This window comes from Xenopus tropicalis, chromosome 2 (assembly GCF_000004195.4).
Source record: "Xenopus tropicalis strain Nigerian chromosome 2, UCB_Xtro_10.0, whole genome shotgun sequence".
Taxonomy (NCBI): Eukaryota; Metazoa; Chordata; class Amphibia; order Anura; family Pipidae; genus Xenopus; species Xenopus tropicalis.
The window spans coordinates 140,435,794-140,453,674 of record NC_030678.2 but is presented as its reverse complement, the minus strand read 5'-3'; the positions used below and the strand labels follow the sequence as shown (position 1 = coordinate 140,453,674).

General features: G+C 36.8%; 1 protein-coding gene across 1 annotated transcript in view; it reads right to left on the bottom strand.

Annotated features, from left to right (window-relative positions):
- Nucleotides 1-17,881, bottom strand: part of LOC116408883 (zinc finger E-box-binding homeobox 1-like) — a 48,832-nt gene that overhangs the window by 1,422 nt on the left and 29,529 nt on the right. Inside the window, exons 2-6 of the mRNA XM_031897170.1 lie at nt 12,504-12,668; nt 8,722-8,858; nt 6,655-6,760; nt 1,488-2,647; nt 762-915 (exon numbers count right to left, since the gene is read on the bottom strand). Of these exons, the coding sequence (XP_031753030.1) occupies nt 762-915; nt 1,488-2,647; nt 6,655-6,760; nt 8,722-8,858; nt 12,504-12,668 (1,722 nt within the window). The remainder of the gene's footprint in view (nt 1-761; nt 916-1,487; nt 2,648-6,654; nt 6,761-8,721; nt 8,859-12,503; nt 12,669-17,881) is intronic.

The following is a 17,881-nucleotide window of genomic DNA, read 5'->3' as shown; positions in this document are numbered from 1 at the left end:
TTCAGGAACCCGGCATTAACCTGTAGACTCCCAACCTGTACCCATCTCCAACTGGCAATCAAGCTCTATTTATAGCCCAAGCATGACCCAGCCCATCTCTGATGTTACAAAGGGAGCGGGGCAGACAGGCACCTATATATAGAGACTGCCAGAGTTTAAAGCGGGCACAGTAAGGTTGGCAGGGAGGGCGGAAGGAAGAACTCAGCCTGTATCCACCCGTATCTGCCCATTTTGTGCAAATACTGACCTGAACCAATCCAACCTGCAGGTAAACCTACCAAATAGCCAATCACAGCCCTTATTTGGCATCCCAAATCACCAACACATTTTAAATCTGAGTGTAGCTCAAAAGAAAGAAAGGTTGGGGATCTCTGAGCTAGAGGGTTACAAGTCAAACATCTATGGTTGATATCCATTCTCCAACTCTGACCTAGCTTAGCAAATAAATATATCAAATATTAGGCCAGATTCTGTTTCATGATAAAACTATTTTTATGGTTTGTCACATGAAAACTAAAGGGTGAGATTGAATTTGAGGAGATCAAATTTTCTCTTACCTCAGTGCCAGTTTTTCCCCATAGACTTTAATAGAGATTGCATCTGATTAACAGTTAGAGATAAGTTTATCTTAATATCAAATTTTGAAATTGAATTAAGAGATGCCATATTTTCATCTTATTGATTCTGGTTAATTATTTATAAATATATCTAAGGTCCCATTGTGGTTGTAGGGAGTGTCTGACAAGATAAAACATGCTTACCTGTATGTTCATATTTGTGACGTAAGAGGGAACTGCCTTTCTGAAACATTTTATGACACTGATCACATGCATATAATCCATTTTCTGCCTTCGGAAGCCTGTTCCTTATAGCTGCCTTCTGACCATTTCCAGAGACTTCTTTTAAAATGCTTTCCTTTTGGGGGGAACAGAGGGTTAAAATCACAGTAAGAATGATATATTATCTATTGAGCTAACAAAGAATTTATTATACAGGATTTAAGCAGGGCTCATTGAACAATGGGGAAGGTGGAACTATGTAAAAACTGGCACCTTCCAACTGAGTTGGATCTGTAATAATGGTGCGCTAGGTAGTCGATAAAAACAAATGTATAGCAATGGATCAGTTACATCAGTTGTTTACAATTTAGGATTTGGCAAATCTGGACCCTGCAAAAAGTGCTAGGATTTGGCTGAATTCTAAATGGATTCCTGGATTCAGTGCAATGTCATAACTTTGTGGGGGACATATTCTGCAACTGTGCCAAGGGAAACAGGAGGGTCACATGTGGTGTGCATGCACATTTTTGGCTGGATGCCAGTGGCTAGAAACAGGTTTCTATTTTTTAGTTTTTGAAGGGGCTAAATAGACCCGTGCAACAAAATCCATTCAATCCATATTCTAGCAAGCAACAAATAACATCATAACGTCCCTTTAGAACATTATGTTCTCTGAAATGAATATAATATTGAAACAAGTTGACTCACCATTGGGCCTTGGACCCCAACAGAAAGTGGTTTAAAAAATGTCTTATATCTGTCAAGATTGTTTAAAAATGGGTAAAGTTGTAGGTTTTTAAAAGGATGGTTGGTCTGAAAAACAGAGTTGTTGTTACCCATGAAACTGTGTAACACACTGGTTGGAAGGTAAGGCAGGTTAAAGGGTGGAGTTAGTGGCGCATCATATGCCAACACAGAAACAGTAGATGGGTTACTATTATTGCTCATTTTAAACCCATTATTTATGGGCAGTGTCCTGTTTAACTTTGGCAAAGATAAGTCTAATGGTTCCATTTGTGGTTCATTATGAATACTGTTAGAAGGCATGGGAATAATATTCCTGAGAGATGGAAGAATATGGATTGCAGAGTCATGAAAATCTGGTTGGCAACAGTCTGAAGTCTCAAGTTCAGTCTCAGAGGTTGATGTTGGTTGAGACTCACTGATCTTTGTGTCTTTTTGGTCTGTAGAACTTTTGGAATTTCCAGGCTCTGTTTTATGGAATCTTGCATCTGCATTTTGACAGCTGGTAAGAGAACTATTGGTCATTTGAACTAAATGGTCACATTTAAACTCTGTATGACATAAACTTGGTTGATTGTGTTGACTAAGTAAAAATGAATCTGAAAAGTACTGATCATGTTGGGGGTTACTGGTTATAAGAGACGGTTTTGGCACGGTCATTGGAAAATGAACACCATACTGTCCAATATCAACTCCTGACCAACCATAAGCCTTGGATTGTTGTACATTGCTCCAACATGCATTGCTGTACCAGTTTTCAGTAGCCTGTTCCAAATGTGTTCTCATTGGTGTCATCCTCATATCAACTGACAACCTATCAATGGATCCACAGAAACTATTTAAGTCATAATCTAACCATGTTACTGGCATCTTTGCAAGAGGTCCAACAACTGGATCATAAATCAGCCAATTTCCATGGCCTGGGCTGGCTGGGTGGCGGTGTTTTCTCTCTTCATTTTGTTTTGTGAATCTGGCAGTCCTTTCCTGCGATATGCAAGGTAAAACAGAAGGCATTGTAGGTGTCTGGTCACTAGAAAAGCATTTTCTGTTGTTAAGGTGAGAGCTGTACGATCCTGAATGTGAGAATCTTCGTTTGCATCTGGAACACTGATATGGCTTCTCACCTACAAAAACAGTGAGGGAAAGGAGGGAAAGTAGATTTGCATGTGTTCTGCACTCTTTTAAAGGGGAACTCCACCCAAACACAACTCGAAATCGAAAAGTAAATATCATTTGAAGAAACTTTGCAATATACATCAATTAAAATGTATGCACTCTTTTCATGATTTTTAATGTAATAATATGATCTGGAACAGTTCTCTAAGCCTGGCTCTCTTTTCTCCTGCTGATCTGGCTGACTACTTTGAGACTCAAATAAAATGTAACAGTCAAATCAAAGAGCAGTTCATTGTGTTACATAGTTACTGCATGCTGTCTGTAAGCTGGAGAAGATGTTACAATTTGTTTTAGTCCCTCCTCCCTGGTAGAAATTCAAATGATGCAGAAAGAGAAGAACTGTTTGTCTGGATTTCAGCATATAAAAATGGTATTCATTTATACTTCTTAAAGAGACTTACAGTGATAGGCATATTAGGGTTTTCTATGTTGTGTGGGGCTTATTAACAAATTTTGGTTTAGAAGCTGGAGTTCCCCATTCAGTCCTATGTCAGTAAAATATAATGAGAAAATCCAGAATGGATAAATTATAAGCAAAATTAAAAATTTAAAAATATTTGAACAGGTTTTTTATGCCAAATGCCTTACACTGTGCATTTTCACAATGTGGTACATAGATCTTGGGTAGCTTCAAGATAGTCTACTAATCTGTAGTGCCTGTGTGACAGCCCATAATAACCATCACTTTGTGCAATTCTTGTGTTCAGAATCCATAACAAGTTATTATAGTCTCTCTATTGGCCATGTATTTTATTTGCAAATGGGTAACTCTTTAGATGATGTGCAATTGTTTTATTACAGGATCAAGGCTACTTTAGAGGCTGATTTATGAACATGCACTTTGCCTGCAGAATAAGGCAGAATGTGTTCCTCGTGTGCTGGGCAGTAGGGAATGCCAGTGGGAATGTGGCTTAGAACATGAATGGGATCTCTTATCCAAAAACCCATGATCCAGAAAGTTCTGAATTACAGGAAGGCTATTTCCTATATAGTACATTTTAACTAAATAATTCCAATTTTTTTTAAAATGAATTCCTTTTTCTCTGTAATAATAAGAAAGTTGCTAGTACTTGATGGTACCTAAGCTGCATAAATTCATACTGGTAGCAAAACAATTATGTTGGGATTATTTAATGTTTAAATGTTTTTGTATGCTATGGTGATACAAGTGATAGAAACCAACATAACATTACATACAATAGGTCCCATATATGTGTATTATATCATGTTGCCTGCTTGGCTGCTTGGCTGCACAGGATGTTGTTTGGGCCCAATTTATTATTCATTATTTTATAGGTACAATGGGCCACATCTGGGCCCACTGTAAACAAAATGTCTTCAATTACCAGACTGGTATTAAACATATACCCTCCCCCATTGTATGCAAATAAATCCTTATCTTTTATATTCCTGTTTACTCATAACTGGCTGGCAGCCAATAGGGGGAACAACACAGCAACTTCCTTGAAACAGGATGTGTGGTTGGTTTCCGGCCTGTATGGAGAAGGCTCTTTATGTGGCATACTGCTCTGGTACTTTAGGCCAAACCACTGACCACAAAGACTTATGAAATGTCATCTTTGAGCCAGCTGGTTTCATTACATTTCCATACAAGATTTGTCTAATAACCACTATAAAATATATGGTTACATTTTATATGTATTTATACTGTTAAATATGATGCAAATACTGCATTCTGTAGGTTGTTCTAAATCCAGTAAGAGGTTTTGAGTATATGATATAGTTTGTAAATGTATTGAATGTGCTGGATGGGTAAAGTAATGTTGTTGTACTGGCGTAAAGTTATTAGATAGGAAGTAATTAGATTCCCTCTACTGAGGGAAACTGACAACACTGCTTCAAAGTGGTTCATAAAGATATAGACAGTCTAGCTAACACTAATGGCATTATATGTCAGGGTAGCCCGTGTGCTGTGGTAAAAAACATCCAATATGCCCAATGAGTTAAACCTTCAGAGCATTAATAGGGTATGTAGTTTTGCAATAGCTTGCTGAAGGTTACTTACCTGGCCTATGTGAAAAAACTTTTGAATGGAAGGTCATTTAACTGTTAATAGTAGGGGAAGTTTTATTATTACACAAATGCTGTAACTGGTTCTGAGAAATGCCTACAGTGTGCTGACATATTCCTATGGTATCTCTCTAAACAGGATATGATCAACTTTGGGGAATGTTCCTTGTTCCACCCCAGGCTTGGTCTCTTACCATGAGCAGAATGTTTTATTGAGCATGCACCCACTGGCAATCATTAAAGGCTTTGTATACCCAAACATACAAGGACTTAAAGAGAGGTTAACTGATTTTTAGTATAACATTAGTATTAAAAAGAAAATGGTAATGATATGATTGTGCAGTGATTAGAAGGACTGGTAATGCCCATTTTTGATCACACTCCCACAAACCACAATTTTTTTTTCTGATACAAAATCAGTTCTTCTATTCTACACCTCTAAAGCATGGAAACTTGATTTAGAGATATGGTGGCCCTAGGGTTGTCACCTTTTGCTAATACCAGAACCAGTTACTTGTGGTGAATAAGCGGTGCATGTACTTTAGTGAACGTGTTTCTTTGATTTCTCACAAAGCCTAATTAGAGTTTAGACACTTGGATCAAAAATGGAATTGTGGAAAGAGATTGAAGCATATCTGCTGATCTGTCTTCCCTGCTTATAATAATTACTCAGAGACACTGCTACAAATAACTGAATAAATATTGCCCATGTTCACTTCTTAAAACTTATAATCCCAACACTAGGGTTGGGCATTAGAGGTCAAGACATCCTAGTCATTACAGAAAGGCTTGGCTCCTACTCTGGGGTAAACAAATTTAAGTCAAGTATCAGGGGATGATGAACAAGATCCTGATAGTTACTTATGGAACAGAACATCATGATTGCTTGTGTTCAATCAAAATGACTAATAGCACTGCATGCAATGGGTGCAAATGAATATAAATATACAGATCTTTGTACAAATTTCTGCCCCCTGACGTTTTCTTTTGCCGTCTCTCATTGTCGACTCTCATTACCTTTTATTCCCCTTCTGCCTTCATGTTTTTTTCTTCACAAACAGGGCTGGTACATTAAAATGTGCATAGTGTTAAATTATATGCAACTCAAATTCTACTTGTTGCTAAATTGCAGAGATGGTAATACTTACAATATGCACCATGACACAACCATCCCCAGGCTATTTAATAGGCACAAGGCAGTTTTCCCACTCCCACTGAGAGCAAGTATCAGGACACATATCTCCTGAGTAAAGTAGATACACTAAATAGTGTTGCATTTAATAAACACTAAGCACATTGCAATGTACTGGCTAAATTGTAATTAGCATTGGGAGAATTCCAAGTTCTAAGGGCCAGGCTGCTTCTACAATGGGCAATATGTAATCCACTGGTACTGCTACAACCCCTACTTCCTCACCACGGATATCTTTATGCAATGCCACCAAAAGAGTCCTGTATTGTTCTATAATCTGCACGCTGAGCAGGAAATTCCTCCACCAGACAATTCCAAATGGCACAACTTGGGTGTTTTTTTAATCAATCAGAGTTTGGGAATGGGATTAGGCAACCAGAATATGGGGACTTTTGCAAAAGAATGAAATTTCCCTGGGACCAAGTTCCTGAAATGGGTCCCTGGTAAAAGGGTATGAGTTGGAAGCCAACAATAAAATGTGCAGGTATTTCTTTTATTTATATATATTATTTTATAATGTGCATTACTTTAGCATAAATGACTCTGGAAGAGCTGGTTTCGTACGTACATACATATTGAACTTACTGGCTGTATGTCAGTCTGTTATGGGAACTGGAATGGATGCTTTATGCTAAATTTTTTATTCCAGTACTTGTTTTTGGTTGCTGGAGGCAGATTTGATTCTGTTCCTTTTGCATACTGTTCTGCACACACATCCTTCAATCCACTTACCACTATGTATTCGAACATGCTCTTTTAAATGATGTTTAAACTTAAAAGCCTTTCCACATTCTACACATTTGAATTTTCTCATGTCTGTATCTTTCTTGGTAGGTGTCTAAAAGAGTGAAAGAAAACAGATTTTATTTGTTTTTTATTGGTACAAGAATTAGGTCACTCAAACCCCTAACCCCCATATGTAATAAAAGGCACTAAGTTTGCCCAGGAGAAGTAACCTATAGCAACCAATAAGGTGTTTGCTTTTTAACAGGTGACCAGTAAATTCTAGCTGCTATTGGTTGCCATAGGTCACTGCTTCTGGGCAAACTCAGTGCCTTTTATTACATATCCCCTTTTTACATTAGCAGTACTAAATGGTGCCATCTGGAAGATTGTTTTATCTCTCGCTTTACAGTCAAGAGCAATCTTTGTCTAGATCACTTGAAAATTCAGGGACACTTCTAATTAATGCATGTTCCAATTAAATTGCAATGAGCGCAGCCCTTCTTGCTGGAATGTTAAATGTGTACCTGACTTTTTATGTGACCTGGTAACCTTAGAGTAAAAAAATGGAACCTGTCACACGCAACTCTTGCAACTCCGCCCATACCCCATAGATACCAGAAGTTGTGGTATGCAACATCTAGAGCAGTGATCCCCAACCAGTATTTCGCAAGCATCATGTTGCTCCCCAACCCCTTGGATGTTGCTCCCAGTGGCCTCAAAGCAGGTGCTTATTTTTGAATTCTTGGCAAGTTTTAGTAAAATAAAAACCATATGTACTGAGTAACAGAGCCTCCTGTAGGCTGCCAGTCTGCATATGGCCTACCAATAGCCAAGCACAGCCCAAATGTGGCACCCCCAGGAATTTTTTGCATGCTTGTGCTGCTCTTGAACTTTTTTTATATTATAATGTGGCTCATGGGTAAAAAAGTTTGGAGTGTGAATGAGTCCCAACTTTAGTACATTGGACCATAAGATAATAAAGTCTCACCTGCACTCAATTCTAAGTCAAATTAATTAAAAACACTGTTATTATATTATTAGATTTGAATGGTCACCTACAAGTTAGAAAACAAAAGCAAAGATCTGATTGGTTGCTATGGGCAACATCTTGGTTAATGTTAGTTTACACATTATGATAAAAATGGTGATATGAGGCTGCTGACATAACCATCTTGTACAAGAGGCAGAGATTTTCCCATTAATTCAAAATAGTGTGTTTCATTACCTTCACATTGGTGCCAGTGTAAAATGTCTGTGGTAAAACATTTGAGTGACGTAAGTGCCAGAAAATGCAGAAGAAGCAATTTCAAATGTTTTAACAAGGATCCACACTGACACCAACGTGAGAGTATTTTCTGACTTGCTCTTGCCCATGCAACATGGGTGACAAATCGTATTGTGTGCCATTACCCTGTAAGTTTTCTGTGCAATGAAGGAGTTTATGGCTGAACAATACTTTTGTATTTACTTTTTGGATATGTTCAATGAAGGCTTAAACTTATAGCACTTAAAAAGCTATTGGGGCAGATTTATTGAGGATCAAACTGGGGAATTCAGAAAGATCTATTGTTTTTCCTATCCAGTGAAAGAAAACATAATTCTAAGAATTTTTCCAAAATACATTCTTTAATATTTTTCAATGGTTTTAAAGCTGTTTGTAAATGTACTTTCTACTGAAAGCAATATCTGCCTGACTGTTTACATTCGCTGCACTCTTGGCTCTGGCTTCTGTTCTCACTACTAACAGCCATCTGAATTATTAATCCCAGATGCCAATCTCATGTGGGGAGAAAGGATTCGGACATTTGTTTTCAGTAATGTTTACCAAGTGGAAACTATCATTGCTGTTTGCTACAATATGCTGATCTTTCCATAGAGTGCTTTTAATTCAAGAATGTAAATTAATGACAAATGTTTCAATGTTGAATAATTGGCAGAAATAATAATGGCATTTTAGAAAATGAATATTACAAACACAAAAATCTAATTGAGATGTAGAAATTCATGGACAATTCTTTCCCTTGTTTGATAAATATGTCACTAATGGTGAGTCCAATGGTATGTAGCCAGTACCTGAAGGATGTCTTCATTTATCCCATCTGAAGGGCAAAGGGAGAATGGCAGGTCACTCTGTACATGGTGATGATTGCTGGGAGATGAGTAACCCTTGCAATTACTCTTATACACTTCACAAGAGTTCACAGCCACTCCTTAGAATAAGATAGTAAGAAAACAATATAATAAGTGCAATAAATTGCAAAGTACAAAATCTGTGGTTACAGCAATATATAACAGAAGTGCCTCATATAAAGCAATGCAATGCAATTCTAAAGCCATTTGGTAATGGCCAAATTCAGCCAATCATTGATGCCAATGACTAAAATAATTGTGGTGGTACAACACACTGAGCTGTTGTGGTTTCACATCTACACCACTTAGACTGTGGACACACAAGACTTGCATTGGCAGGAACACAAGTTATGGACTATAGTTATTACCTGTGTACACGCTTCACACCCCTTTTTTTAATAAGTCACGTTCATTAATGTCAAACCTATTGGTGTAGGCTTTGATACTGTACATTGTTTTTCTGTCCAACTTATATGGAAACTAGAAACAGATTCATTGAGAGGCTAGATTTGTATAATTATTATTTTTATTGCTTATCTTTCTATCTAAGCTTTCACAGATTAATCTTCTAGTCTTTTAATTAAACCACAACCAGGTTGCTAGGAGAAAGAGCACTCTAGAACCAAATATAAAATGATTTAAACACTTTAAAGAGTTAAAAATAAAAACACACTAGTATGAGGTGTTCATGCATTCTAGGTTTGCACACAGGATTTTATTGTCTGTATTTTGAAAGCTATAACCAGAAATGGCTGGGCTCCACAGAACAGTCCAAACTCTAATCTCACTACACCCTCACAGAGGCAAATGTAAGTGTAAATACTAGATATTGGCCTGGCTGAATTTGAGTAGATAGTGGTTGTTTGCCTGAGTGGATTAATTTATTGAATAAAATTATTTTTATTATATTGCAAAGTCCACCATCTAAGAAGCTGGATTTTTAGGCTGATTACCATTTGTTCTAGCAGTTTAAGACAATTTCCATTAAATCCAATGGGGAGCAACATTGGCGGTTTTGGGCATTTCTGTGATGGCTGAAATAGACAGAGGTAAAACCACCACCTGTGTCATTAGCCTGATACTTTAATTTTTTTTTTTTGAAATTTGGGGGGTACAGAAAGGAAGAGGGGAGGGGGTTAGCAATTTCACTTCCACAGGTGGACAGAGCATAGTAAAACATGTTGTATCCTTAGTTATACAGTTACTGTTACAGTCATGTATTGGAGTGAGAGGAAAAGGAGAAAAAGAGGACACTGAATGGGAAACATATGGGTGAAAAAAGGGGGGAGGTATTCAAGTTTAAGTTTGTGTTGGCTGTGTGAGTAGGTCCCAGGGTGACCATATTTTTACCCACAGTGGGGTTCTATTTTGTAGCCAGGCTAGATTGTATTCAAATTGTTTGATGTAATTGATTTTTTGTTTTACTTCTGAGAGTGAGGGGATAGCGATTGTCTTCCAATTGACTGCAATGGAAATGCGGGCCACCGAGAGTATCTGGTTGACCTAGCCTGATACTTTAATTTGAGCACTCAAAAAACCTTTGCAAATTAATATTTTTTGTATATGATAACATGCATGGCTACTAATAAAAAATAATCTTCCTGTATTTGCATTTTGTAATCAATTATACTATTGTATCTATTAATAGTAACCATTTTGTTTTACCAGAAACGTTAGTGAATAGGTAAGAAAAAACATACATCTTAGGCATTTACCTTACCTGGATTATCTGAAACAAGCAATCATGCAAGCAGAAGTTATAGAAAGCATAAAGCAAATCCTACATTATTTTGTCTCTATATACTTTAATAGTAAATAGTAATATTATTGGTGACAGGTAAATTGGTTTATGGAAACAGGGAAAAGGCAGACAATTTAAATTGCTTCTTTGCTTCAGTTTACACCACTCAGAAACCAGTTAATGAAGGTCTCCTTTGTAATAGACTCTAGAGGGAAGCCAAAACACTAGAACATAAGAAAGTAATCAGGAGGCTTCAGTATGGTGGCACAGTTATCCAATATATATTTGGGGAGCTGAATGAAACTCAGTGATATTGTCTAATAGACTGGAGCCCATAAAATCTGTTAGAAAGCAAAATCCAGTCTGCACACCTCTAGTTGGAGTGCCTGGCCCTACTTGATTTATTAGATGGACAATTAACAAATATCACTCATTGGTCAGTGACCAAACACGTTGCATTTACAAACACATTTATTTATATATGACCTTTACTGAATAAGCTCTTATTATCATAATAACCACTGTCCCTGAAATACTCTTACACCTGTCATTAATGGAAAATACCACCTAAACTAATCTACCAGTCCCCTGTTTAGAGCGCTAATGCACAAATAGTATGTACACAAGCACACATAAGGACCAGTTGCAGTTTGTGGCAGAAATAATTTCTGATGTGGACACAAAAAGAACAATCTGGCATCTTCTATTATTTCTGTTATTACTTTATTTTACAATATCACATATAATTTCATCAGACTTTAACCCTTTCAACATTTTTTAACATGCTCTGAAACTAATAGTGCCCATTTTAACTACAATATAAGTAGCTGTATCTGTAAGGGATACTGTCTTTTCTTTCCCTAATTATTTCCCTAATTTTTGAGGACATTTAACAGTTACCCGAATGTAAAAAAAAACATAGTTTCTCTCCTTGCTCTAGTGATATGATTAATGAATGCAGCCTAACTATTGTAATATCTGCAGATCACAAGGTAATGTAATAAAAAAAAATGTAAGGTTTGCCCGTATCTAGTAACCCATTGCTACCAGATTACCCCATTAATAATAGGTAATTTGCTTCACAAAATGTACATGGGTTCCTCTGTATATATTAGAAATCATATAACACTATATAACAATAACTCCTGATTAATGTCTAGCTACTAACAGCATGGTTAAGGTTTAAATAGAACACTGGTTGAATGTGGAGTGACAAGGTGGCATTAGGAGAAGACTGATGATTTTTAGAAGGAGTGAGTTTATAATAAACCTTTTTGTACATTTATATATGAGTATTATTTTTTACATGTATAATTCTATGTTAGTTGTTGTTCTCTGTAGTTGTTTATGTCATTTATGTCATTTAATTTAAAACATAGGATTTGAGTCCTTTTAGATAAATGCATTTGTCCGTCATAGGAATGTGCCTTCTGTTACAGAAATAGACAAGGGGTATTGTCATCTTTGTGGGTGATTGTTAGACTTCACTGTGTGACATTTCTTCAAGATATCTATGTGTGCAGTGACACCTACAACATATTGTGCTGATAGGCAGTAATACCGATAGTAGGTGATACCTAAGACTATTATATCTATAACTAGAAAATGGGTGGGTTTACGTGGATCATTGATAAAAGTATGAAAATGAGCAGAAGGAACATAAAGGCCCTTCAACATCAGGGTCATGTAAGATAATAGGCCAGGCGAAATTAAGAACTGTATGTTCTATAGGAATTAAAATACTTTCTGTGGAAAGAAAAATACTCTTTCTTTCATTTCTCTTTACTTGCATAATTTGAGGGTTTTCAGAAAGTACCCACCTTCACCTGGCAATGTTACGGACAAATCTAAAATATTAAATAATTAATAATCATTGTGCCATATATTACATACATTGTTGTGTTATCCATACTGCAAAGCATTATTGACTATCCAGCTTACTGGCGTTGCACTCTGACTAAGCTAAACCACAGTGATAACTTACGGTCTGAAGGCTCCCCAGATTTGTTGGCCCTATAAGAAATGCCTTGGTGTGCTGGTGATAATGTCAAGGACAGACACCTGCCGGCAATAACTTCTCCTCCCTCTGTATCTGAGTTAGTGATGGTCTCCATTCCCATTAGACACTGCTCATCATTGTCACCATCACCTGAATGGGGTATCAAACAAAACACATCACTATTGGTTACATTATATGCTGTGAATCTTTGTATGATATAAACATTCAGGGAATACATTGATTTTGAACAGGTTGTGTTTACACAGGGAGATCTTTAATGCATTAATACAAAAAGAAAGAAAACATAGTTGCCCAATGAGAAGTAGAAATTCATTTTTTACTGAGGTTCAATGGGGGAATCTCTACCAGATCATCACAGTCTCTCCATCTGTATTAGTAACCCCAAAGGTTAAACCAAATTTACAACTTCTAATTCTGGTTTTAAGTTGCCCTTCCTTTTTTTAGATATATAAAGTGACTGATGTTATACAAAAGTTTTCTGACTACTTGGAAAGTGAATGAGTAATATTTTATTTTAGCAAGTTGAGTTAACTAGTTATTAATGATATATTCATATTTTTCTCATATTAATGTGTCTGTAATGTATCTGTGTATTATATCTTGGTCCCTGGTATGCAAATGAGCACCACCAATGAACTGATATCATCTCCACTTTCTAAAGCAGATTATGACTTTGTACCACTAAATCATCATCCCAATCAGCAGTAGTCAGCATCTCTGAGTACATAATGTCTGGCAGCATGCAATGGTGTTTCCATAACAGATATAAACAGCATCTCAGGCCATTTATATAATTTGCACTTTTACTAAATGAAAAACCCAATGGTCTTTATAGAATTGACACCTTTATCAAGGGGTCAGGGTCGGACTGGGCAGCATGACATAAATCAATTGAAACCCAGAAACATATTATCTACACCTCTACCACGATCATGATGGTACATTCATGCCAACACAGATTCTGCATTTGCCGGCACTTAAGGCCCAGTACCACCAAAATAAATGAATAATTTGACTTGCCTATTTATGCTTAAAGTTTTCTTGTATCTGTTGTCTTAACAAAGTTCATATTTGTTTATGAAGTACGCTGTTAGCAGAAGAACTACTGCTATTTTCAAATAAAACTAGCTCACTTTCTAGAAATGGCAATTTATTTTTTTTTAAGTGCAGACTATGTTGAACTGATATAGAAATCTTTTTAGGGCTGATATTTTTTTGAAGTTACTGGCCCTCTCTCTGGTTTAACAATGAAGTTAGTACCTGGTTGCTGCCAACACTGACCCTAGAAACTAGTTAGACTGAAAGTGGTTCTGTATAAAAAGAGACACGTACAAAGTGCTTTAATGGAGAAAAAAATGAGCATGCATTACTGGGATCCAAAAAATGTATTTGTGTCCTTATGCCTGGTTGTACATGGATTATGCACAAGTGCAAGGGAACCCTTGAATTACCAGCAGCCTGGACCAAGTAGTAAACAACTGACTTGAGCAAAGTGAGTTTGACGCCATTTCTGACGTACTGGAAGTGACAGCTTTTGGCCTCGAATGCAGATGGGGGAAAATGTATAAGAATAATTTCTTGACTGGTGCGCACTCCAGACATGGGTGAGGGTAGTTAAGAAATGGCTTTATTCACAATTGTCCTGACACGTTTCCTGTCTTTTAACAAGTAGTCATAGGTAACCATAAATGATACCTATGACTACGTGTTGAAAGACACAAAATGTGTCAGGACAATTGTGAATAAAGTTATTTCTTAACCACCTTCACCTGTGTCTGAAGTGCGTACCCATTGAGAAATTGTGCTTGGGACTGCTGGGTCTCCCTTTGCTATGGGTCTGGGGTGCTGCACCCGGACCACCGGATCAGTGGGGTGAGTGTCCATGAAAAACTGTCATTCACGTGATAATTTAATGAAGAAATTGTCGTGAGAATAAACAAAAATTCCCTGGGTGAAGGGTCCGGGGCAAGGCACCTGGACCAACTCTGTGAAGCAAATTGAGACTGGCTGTTTCAAATTTTAAATTAGGCTTAATGTGCTGAGTGACTTAGAGCAAGTTTTGGTATTTTTGTATTAAACTGTGGAAAAATGTATAACCCAACTTGCACTCAGGTTACCAAAACCATATTACTGCATCACATGCAAGTTACACCAACATTCTTTGTATCCGAATTTTGCACTTTGCCTGTTGCATTGTTTTCGTATATGAGCCCTTTAGGCTTTTATATCAGTCCAGCAGAGATGATAATTAGAAATATATATTTTAAACAATACCTGTAGTGCATTAAAGTTTGTTTAAATAATATTCAACTATCCTTGAGAAAGATCCTAATAAGGACTGAAACGTTGGACATTTTTTATAGGGTGTGCCGGTTTTATATATTTTTTTGTGTATCTATTGTAAATGTGCACCCCCGCGTATATGATTTTTGCATCTGAGTGCAGATATATATATATATATATATATATACTGTATATATGCGCAGAAAGCTGTGGGTTCTTGTGCTAAGGAAAAGGTCAGCAGGTCTAGGTGTGAAGCAGTGTTAACCATCATTATCATTGCTAACCATTCACATTACAGGGTATTCACATTAGGTGTTAAAATAAGTGACGGTGTAAGTGAGCTTAAATAGACAGTGGTGTTAGTACACGGAATGGGTCATCATATTCTGGGTAAAGAGATATTAACCCTTTTATTGCCAGCTCTTTTTGATGCCAGAAAATGTGTTGCCTCACAGATCAAATTGAAACCTAGAGCTACAGAATCCATGGTGCTGGCACCTTCAGTTCTACAGCGGGTGGGGGGGGGGGGGGGAAACACTAATGGGGAAATTTAATAGTTAGTTAATTTTTAAGTTTGACTCAAAGCGCGCAGGGTTAAATGTAGTTAATAATGTAAAACTTACTAGAAGGAGTCATTACTTTTGCACCACAATATAGCACCACCTTAAGCAGGCCGTAAAAATGCGCTTTGTTCAATAAAAAAATGGCAGTGTAACAACTGTCAAATAAAGACTATTTCATTGTGAAATGCAAATTTTGTTCTGTTTTATGCATTTTTTCCCCTATTTATAACTTTTGTTTCCCCCCTAAAGATTATATTTTATACGGTAAATTGGTATTAAAACCGCAAATGCCCTTTTTTGCCAGAAAAAAACAGATCTCTAAATTACTCATCACCACATCTCCTAAGAGGTCCTCTAACTATACTGACATTACTGTAAGCATCACATATCTATTTCTTCCATTAATGACTTCAAATGTGTGCCAGCTATAAAGTATATGCAGCCACACAAATTACAGTCCAAACATTGGTGGTGCATATGCCCTACACTGTAATACAAAGTATTAGCTGCACACACTCTATATAACATGCAGGCAGGGAACTTACCTCATTTATTCTGACCACCTGTGCATCAATGTTTCCAGGGGGGGTGACCCTCCCTTCATCAGGAAAGTTCATGATCAGGAACATTGGGGTTGAATGTTATATGTTAAGTGTGTGCTATTGATTCCCCCCTGTTATCCCCTTGTCTGGAAGGCACATGAATAGGAAATGCTCACCTTGGGGGATATAAGTAGTAAGGGACAGGGTCAGAAATGGTTCTCTGCACAGGGCTAGGTATTCTATACCAGACGATGTATTGCCTTGTAGTAAACACAATTCTGGAAGGAAATGTAAAGGGTATTGCACCCCAATGCGCATAGTATCCAGGGCCACAATGATCTCAAAATCTACAGTTACTAATATATATCCAGTATATATATATATATATATATATATATATATATAGGCAGTTCCAATATGGATAGCACACCACAGAAAGAGGGGTTGAACCTGGGTGCTGCAGCAGAAAAATACAAATGTACATGCAATGAGAGCCAGCACTCACAGGGCTTTTTGTGAAAAAAAAAAGCAAGAAATGGTTGACAAAAAGTATTCTTACATGGTAGTTTATTAATCCAACGTTTCAGTTCCTCACAGGAACTTTCGTCAGGGAGTGCTGGCTCTCCTTGCATGTACATATATACAGTATATATAGTATATAAAGTATATATATGAAAGTAACAGTAGATTTTGAGATCACTGGAGATATATATATATATATATATATATATATTTCTCCAGTATAAATTTTTTCTAAATATGTAGTGTATGGAGTGTATGAATAGATTTCTATGCTATATGTGCTGGGGATGAACATGATGGAGTTTTGTTTTTTTTAAACCAGATTATACACCATTATACAATAAAGCCAGCTTTATTTGTGTGTGTCTCTCTTCCTGCTCTATATACATTTGTGTGTGGATATGTTATATTACAAGCAATGCACTGATGTAGATGTGTGGAGGACTCTTTATAACCCTTTCCTAGATAGTTAGTTCCCTTGGTCTCTAGGTTTGAGTGTGTGCCATCCAGTCAATCTAATTTGGTTTCTTGCCCCTTTATTATTCTTTTAAACAATCCTATTTCATTGCAATGGTTACAAATGTTTTCTTACAGCATTTTGGGGACTGTTCTTTGTATCACTAACACTGTAACATTACCACTAGTGAGGTACCATATGGCTATGCTCATCTAATAACATCTAATAACAAACTCTGCACAGTCGGCCTGTCATCGTTTCACAGATATGATAAGGCACTTGATGTGAGTTTATACACATATTCATGCGGCTTTGTTTCTTCATCACAGCCAACCTTTTGCACTCTTATTCCTCACAATGGACAAAGAGGTGAGCATGCTACATCTAAGTGAGGTTTTCTCAAGGGTGGAGGTCCCTAATGATATCCGGCCACACATTCTCAAGGTTTATTTCAGTGACAGGTGTGAAAGCAATTCAACAGCGTAAATTTGCCATGTGGTAAGAATTATTGAGGGACAAAGAGAAAGTAAGATCTGCTGCACCATACCCCTCATCAGCACCCCACACATTGCAGCAACTACAATAACCTAAAGCTCATTGGAAGTCTTTGATGCATAGACCATTAGTTATCCTAGGCAAAGCCAAGCAATATTTTCAGAGTTTGCTATAGAATTCAATGAGAGTTGTCCTAGGTAAAGCCAAGCAATATTTTCAGAGTTTGCTATAGAATTCAATGAGAGTTGTCCTAGGCAAAGTCAAGCTCTATTTTCAAACTCAAGTTTTTTGAGTTTTTTATTCCTTAATAATAAATAAGAGAGCATTCAATATGCAAGTTTATTTGATTTAGAAAAACAAAATCGGATTCACAAACTTGAAAATGATTAAATAAGCCCATAATTGTTTCAGAAAGAATTACATTATAAAAATAATACCTTCTATTTATGCTTTGGATTTGTCCAATGGAAGAGCTGAACA